This window comes from Sebastes fasciatus, chromosome 1 (assembly GCF_043250625.1).
Source record: "Sebastes fasciatus isolate fSebFas1 chromosome 1, fSebFas1.pri, whole genome shotgun sequence".
Taxonomy (NCBI): Eukaryota; Metazoa; Chordata; class Actinopteri; order Perciformes; family Sebastidae; genus Sebastes; species Sebastes fasciatus.
Genome location: NC_133795.1, coordinates 1,911,485 through 1,919,469, shown reverse-complemented (window position 1 = coordinate 1,919,469; position 7,985 = coordinate 1,911,485). Strand labels below are relative to the sequence as shown.

Here is a 7,985-nt window from a genome sequence, read left to right as displayed (position 1 = left end):
GTTATCACAGCCACAACCTTTCACCCGATTCTGTCGCACGCTGATGGCGTACACAGACGGTTAGATGTTGTCTTCAAGGACCCTCGTAAACAGCAGACTCCAGTTTAATAAATATAAACAGACTTTAAACGCTTTATAGCAACAGTAAACACAAAGTAAAATAAATACATGTGTTCTTGATAATTCTTTTATTTTATTTTAAGAGAGGATATATTTCCAGCAAAATTCCATACAATACAAATGCAAAAATATCATATATATATATAATATAAGATTTTCTATCTCCTAAATAAAATTCTTCACAAAATCTGTTTTTGTTTTTGAACAATAAGATTCAAGAATCAAGATGTTTATTGTCACGCCGGTTATACAGGTACAATCATGTGAAATGCTTTTTGCTGGGAAGCTCCATTAAAAATAATAAGTTATATTACAATAATAAAAGGAAATACTCTGTACAAGGCATATTAACAACATATACATGAAGAACATATACAGTATAAACAGTATAAGATATATGATTGAGGTACTTTTTGAGTGAGAAGGTGTCGTATGAATTATCTATTTAAAAGTCTGATGGCCTGGGGAAAAAACTGTTACAAAAAGTGAAATAAATACATGTGTCCTTGCTAATTCTTTTTTTTTTATTTTAAGAGAGGATATTTCCAGCAAATTTCATACAATACAAATACATAAATATCACTATTATTGACAGGAATTTCAATCTCCTAAATAAAATTCTTCACAAAATCTGTTTTTGAATATTTAATATTCTATTTACTCAGATAAATTATATTGTCTGTACATTTTATTTCTCAACACGAAGATTTAGCCTAAAACACCTAGATTTATTTTGTTTTTAAGTCTTCTCCATACTGTCAGAAAAACATATTCTGATGGGGAAATGCTGAAGTAGCCTACTCACATTTAAATAGATTAGGTCTAAAAATTTAACTAAATTATTATTTGTATTATTATTATTATTATTTGTATTATTATTATTATTATTATTATTATTATCAATAATAACAATAATAATAATAATAATAATAATAGAACTCCTCCACAATAAGTAGAGGATGCTTGCCTTGTTACACTGATATTTCTGACAGCACCTGAACGCAGCATACCAGCATAGCAGTGGCTTGAGGCTTCCACCTGGTGGAGCCATATACCAAGGAACTATTAACAGTAGAGGCAAAATAAATATATAAAACTGTATGAAGTTGGAACTTAAAACGACAAAAACATTCAGCGTCAAACACATTAAAATGCTTTAAAAATAAAAAAAATATCAGGCTATCTACAAACAGAAATAAGAATGATACTCTATACTCTATCACTGAATGTAAAGTTCTATAAGTCAAGTTAATTTAATATTTATGTCAAGTGGGCAATTTATGCTGTAACATGCATAAAAACACAAATTAAAACATACGATATAAGATAGAAAAATACAGCAGTTGACATAAACACATGTCCAGGATGACTTACACCTACACACACTTGAGAACAGGGTAAATACAGGTGTGATTAATAACATTAATAATGGTCATGTTCCATTTAGGTGGGCCATATATACATTTTATATATATTACACTTTATTTTTTTTACTCTATTTTTTACTCTCCCTATATACATTTTATTTTATTTATTCTATTTAACCATTTTTTACGTAGAAACATGGCTTAAAGACCTTTACATTAGACCAATAGGATCAGATGCATGCAACATTTTTTTAATTAAAATTAAAACAAATAAAATAAATAAACATAAAATTAAATAAAAACAAATAAACAAAATTAAATAAAAAAAACACAATTTAATGGCCAGGGATTTTTATTGTAAATGATATTCTTCTATTATGCTAAAAAGTTCCATTACATTCTTATTTTTCAAACTCATTATGAAATACACTAAACCTGTAGTTTCACTTTCATATACTTGGATTTGTGTAAATACAATTTCCAAAGAATAAGAATTTTATAAACCAGAAATTCATCTTCGCTATTGTCCATGACGAGTCCATAATGTCCTTTTGAGAAAAGTATTTAAAAAAAAAAAATGTGATTATGATAATTAATTAATAATTACACCTGTGTTTACCTGCTATGACATGTCAAAATGTCTGCTGTTAAAAAGGCCTGTTGTCCTGAGCTCCTCTGGCGTGTCCACTACAACCCCACAGAGGATAAATATAAATGATATAATATAGTAAACATTGAATATTATCAACATCACCATCACCAGAACATGATGGTGATGTAATGCCAAACCATTGTTTGCTGGCAGAGGGAGTGAAGCCCTGAGCATGGTCCCTCCCAGCCGCATGATGACGTCGTCCTGCTGACACGGAGGATGTGGCCCCTCAAAGCTGGGAATCTATTTTTAGCTCCAACCTCGAGGGCCGGACACACAAACGGGGCAAACTGTCACTCAGACCACCTACCACAGTCTGCCACAGTCCGCCACAGTCAGGCAGCCCGGCCAGCCAAGGCCGAGAGGAGAATCAGCGGAGGCCCGACTGCTGCTGCTGCTGCAGTGACGACTTCCAGAGCATTTTGTTTAGGTTTATACCGACGCCTCGGTAACCCTGAAGTATTGTTGGATCGCTAAAAGAGGAGTGAAACAAACAAGGCCGTATAGCTACTGAGGACACAGATGTCATGTCCTCTGTGTTGTCTCAGGGTTACCTCAGCTTGAGACCAGAATATGCTCCACATACATGACAGAAAGTCTACGTTATAAACATTGGGTGTGGAGTTTCAGAGATGCAGGGAGGGTCTAACTAAAGATGTCACTGATTGTATCATGAAAGGTTAGGCTTGACCTTTACTGACCTGAGGAGGAGTTTCCATTCTTACAATTACACACAAATGACACATCGTAGGTTTTGCGGGCTGACTATGGCATGTTATTTTTAGGTGTAATATATTTTACTTTGACTGTCTTAGGTAATAAATGAATAATGAGATTCATTAACTCCACCAGAATTATTCCTGTTTTTTTTGTTTACATTTTCATTTTTATTTAGCATTGTTTTAGGTCTATGGTACGAAGGTACGACGGAGTATTAGGGCCACATTGAGGAAAAAAATAAATCTGAGATTTCAAGAATAAAGTCATAATATAATAAAGTAGGAATTTTACGTGTTATTTTCTTTTTTTTCTCGTAAAGTTCTGACTTTATTCTCGTTAAGTTCTGACTTTATTCTCATAATATTACGACTTTTTCTCGTAAAGTTATGACTTTATTCTCGTAATATTACGACTTTTTTCTCGTTAAATTATGACTTTATTCTCGTAATATCAAGCCTTTTTATTACGTAACGTTACGAGTTTTTTTCTCGTAAAGTTATGACTTTATTCTCGTTAAATTACGACTTTATTCTCGTAATATTCTGACTTTATTTCTTTATGTCTTTTGACAGTAAAGGTTGCTGACCCCTGTGATAGGGAAACTTGGAATCAGTATTTCTAAAATCCTGGCTAATGCTCTGCTTTTGTGGTAATCCCATTGATTTACACTGATTCATTGGAGGATTATCCTAACCCTAAATACTATATATATATTAGGATAATATATTATTAGTTGGTATCAGGTTTTCTAGTTTAATATGATACCAGTATCTTCACTCTACCTTTAAAACTGAGCCCGCTACGAGGTAAAAATCACAAGTTACCTTAATGCGTTAAAGAAATTAGTGGCGTTAAAACAAATTTGTGTTAACGCGTTATTATTGCGTTAACTTTGACAGCCCTAGTTATAACCCTAAGGTTAACCAAGAAGAAGAAACAGGTAGAAAAGCCTCTAGAACGTGTGTTTCGATAGACATCGTAGACATTCTCAGTCATTCAAGTGACACCAAGAAACTGCATTCTTTGACAAAGTAGGGACACTCAGCTCAGGTTTTACAATATATTGTTTTATTTTGCGTTCTCAACATCGTCACAGTACTAGTTTTACATCAATAGGGGTTTTTGTCTACTTAGAAACAGAATGCATAATAAAATAAGAGCACTCCTCCCGTCCATTTGACTCGAAAAGAGGGCTGTGAGTGTGAGAGAACAGGAGCGTCTCAGGAAACAAGTCAGAAGCCGAGTTGGCCGTTCATCTCTAGATCCTATGATAATTCAGTCCCGTCGGAGGCAGAGAGAAGCAGTCGATGATTATGTAAATATATCAGAGGGAGCAGGAATGCACCTTCAATGTAACTGCAGACATTGAGCAGTAGTAGTAATAATAATAATAATAATTATGTACAGACTATTTACATATGTTTTCTCATTCCATACTACCCCACCCTCCCTCCTTCCGTTCAGAGCCTCTTCGTCAACATTAGATTCCCCCAGATGGATTTGTTATTTACACTCAGCAGCTTCCTGCCGTGTCTTTATACTGTACAGTGGGAGTATAGAAGTGAGATGCATGCCGGAGGAGAGTGACACAACTTTAAATGAAAAGGACACACTATAGTAGGTCAGAAATCATCTAAATGTAAACAAGCATCAGTCAGAGAAATCAAAGCTACGTTGGAAGTTTGGGGGCGAGTAAAACCCGCCGCTTAACAGAACAACACTTAAAAAAAGAGAGAAGAAGAAGAAAAGAAAAAAGAAACGGTAGGCATCAATGGCATGCAACGAAGCACCTCACGCGGGATCTGGACAGGTTTTAATATGGATCAGTCGTCTGAAGGAACCGGTGGGTTGTGACTGAAAACACTCTGATTCGACATAACTCTGGCTAATATTTAAAAAAGCTACGTGTTTCGTCTTGGCTGGTGTTTGCACCATTATCCCATAACAACTAGTTAATAATCAGACTTTGTGATTGGTTGTGCTGGGACGATTCAATTTGGTATACAACTGATTTAAAATGTAATGACCATGCAGTATTGGCACTTCTTGGATTCCGTACAACCTAAACTATGCTGGATTAGATGCTGTATATTTCACACAGATCAGAGTCAAATTACAATATTAGATTTTAGAGAAGTCTAGAGTTCATAATAAAGCCTGCAAAATACATTTTGGACCATGGCAAATATTTTAAAGGAACAGTGTGTAGCATTTAGGTGGATCTATTGGCAGAAACAGAAAATATATTATCATCACTAGATACTGCCAGATCCTACACACTGCACCTTTAACTTATCCACCCTTTATAAAGGGTACTTTATCAGAGAGTGGTACCTTGATAACTAGAACCATGAGGAGAGAAGTATTTAAGATCTACTGGATATCACTTGACAACAGTAATAATGTGTAGAGCCATCGACAGAGACAGATGATAAATATGAAGATATAATAAGAGATCCATTCATTATACTCTGATTTCATCTTCCGTCACACCCGCTCTACCTTTCCTCTCACAGCTGTAACTATACCGTCGTACACACTACAGATCCAGTTAAACTACTGTATGTGGATCAGGAGACGATACAGGGTTCGGTTATCCTCTGGAGTCACACGGACACATAGCCGACTTCAGTTAGCTGTAATTGAAGAAGTCAAAACTATTCTACCATTAATGTTAACTGTCGACTGGAACACTGATAATAGTTTGGGAATACACAATAGTTAGAAAATAGCCTCGAAATACATTGTTACATGCAATTATTATTTATCAGTGTGTCCCTCCAAATCCACGTGGATACTTCACCAAAACATTGAGGAGGAAATGACAAAGGATGTTGTGGGGGGACAGAAGACAACACTAACAGAACTAAACCAAATGGAACAACCACCAAGAAAGTAAATACATATTGCACACACAAGTAAAAAAAAAAATCCATCTCATAGTCTTTAAGCAGATACAGACTGCCGTTGATATCAACTAAGTAGAACGAGTGCTGCGTCTATCACTGATGTTGTGCTCCAGCATACCCAGCAGCCACCCCTGCCTCCGCTCTGCACACTGTGCACAGGACGGCCGTCAGCCATCCCATCATATGTCACAAAGATGATTGATATAAAACTGCCATCACCATCATCACAGAATGATAATTATTGATTTCTGTACATCCGAGGGGAGAAAAAGTCAGACGGAGGGAGTAAATGGCGCTGAGACGACGACTCAAAGAGGGACACTCAGCCAGCTGAGAGCTTCCACATCAGGGGAGACACTTTAACAGTCCTGGTGCTGTTTCCCTGCTACACAGTTTCCATGAAAAACCTCCTCCCCAGTCCTCCTCCTGCAGAACGGACTTGAAGAATCCTACCATAGAGCGCTTCATATTGGACTCTAAAAAAATAGTTTAAAAAAATAAACTGATGGCGGACATTCAGATGAATCTGTTTGCTCGGCAGCTCGCCGTGGCTGCCTTTTTTAATTTTTTTTGTTCCGGAGCTGGAGAGACGACTCCGAACCAAAGACGAGAGCAGTGGATGAGAATACAATCTTGTAACTCAAAGGCAACCGTACACAGTAGTAGTAGTATCCCAGCTCACTGGACCGCCTACATGGAACTAATGATTTAGTTTCACTACGCCACCTTATGTGCCAGTTTAATACTGAGAGTTTACCGTTTATTCTGTGATAATAATAAGAATTATAATAATAACAGTTGATATTATTATTTTACAAAATACTATATGCACAATATACATAAAGCGATCGTCGTGACTAAATTGGTAAATGCTTCAATAATTGGCACATTTAATCACTGCTAACAGAGACATCACAGTGCACTGTGAGCTACCGCTACGTTAAATACTCGTACGGCTACTGTACGGCTGAGGATGACCATCTGTCCGTCCGTCTGTCTGTCTGTCTGTCTGTTTAGCCAAACACACGAGATAAAATCACTTTAAAGTCAAGATTACTATTTACTTCTTCTGTAAAATACTAGTAAGCAAGATATTTGTTCCTTTAATTGACTGAGGAGAAACAGTAGTTGTGGTCTTTGTGCATGCTCTTGCGTTGTTGTCAGACGTGACTGAAATGAGATGGAAGGAGCAACCGGAAAGGAAATGTGTTTATATTCAATAACCCCCCCGTGTGATGAGAGTAACAAAACAATGCCGAAGGCGGCTCGGGGTGTCATCACATCCCCAGACCGACGGTGCAACACTGCGACCGTCTCCTAGTAAAATCAAAGTTCAGTCAGAGAGCCCCGGTGCACTTCAGACCACCGTGCTGATGCCGCTGTGCTTGGGCTTGGTGCTGCTGCCGGGGGCCTGGGAGGGCGCCGGTGGCGGGCCGTGGTGGTGGAGGCCGTGGGCGGGGTGGGAGGAGTGGCTCCCGTGGCTTCCGCCGTGCTGCGGGTGAGGGTGGGGCGGGTAGGCCGGCTGCTGCTGGCCGTGAGGAGCAGGGGGCGGGTGGTACTGGTGCGGAGGGTGCTGCAGGTGGGCCGGCGGGTGGTAGTGGTGGTGGTGGTGGTAAGGCGGCGGGTTCTGATGGCAGAACTGTGCGTGGTGCGCCGCGTCCGTCTCCGACCGCGCCGTGTGGTGCAGGTTGGCGGGGTGAGGGGTGTGGGAGATGAGGGTGGGGTGCAAGGCCTGCGGGGTCGGGCTGGGGGACTTCATCCCCCGCTTGGTGCCGAACAACGTGCCGAGCAGCGAAGAGGAGTTGGGCAGGGACTGGCCGCTGTGGCGGGACGGGCAGTCTCGAGCGCTGGAGGGGGGTCTCCGGTGCAAGTGAGGGCTGCTAATGATGGACCCCTGCAAGAGAGAGGACGGTCAGATCACAGCAGAGACACACAGTCTACTCTGGCTGTCCAGTGGGAAGCAGCAGATAAATACTGAAGGTATACTCGCTGCAGATTCAAATTTCACCATTTATTTAAGGACTAAAAGACGTATTCATGGAGAGAGAAACCCATTAACCCATCACCCCTCTGGTTTCAGCTTCTAGAGTGTGCACAGGCTTGTTGAATCCTCTACACCAGATGTTCCCACCCTATTTTCCTTGAAGTCCCTACTTGTATCTAAGAAAAGCTGTATTATATATAATATTACAGATTCAGTGAAGTAAATGAGTTACT

General features: G+C 39.0%; 1 protein-coding gene across 15 annotated transcripts in view; it reads right to left on the bottom strand.

Moving 5' to 3' along the window:
- Nucleotides 1–3,905: 3,905 nt before the first annotated feature.
- The window catches only part of iqsec1b (IQ motif and Sec7 domain ArfGEF 1b), a 224,462-nt gene continuing 220,382 nt past the window's right edge, over nucleotides 3,906–7,985 (bottom strand). For 14 of the 15 annotated variants that reach the window (XM_074629384.1, XM_074629560.1, XM_074629729.1 and 11 more), the window contains one exon: nucleotides 3,906–7,662. In XM_074629384.1, the coding sequence (XP_074485485.1) occupies nucleotides 7,126–7,662 (537 nt within the window). In that variant the 3' untranslated portion in view covers nucleotides 3,906–7,125. The remainder of the gene's footprint in view (nucleotides 7,663–7,985) is intronic. The other variant, XM_074630318.1, reaches the window with a different exon arrangement.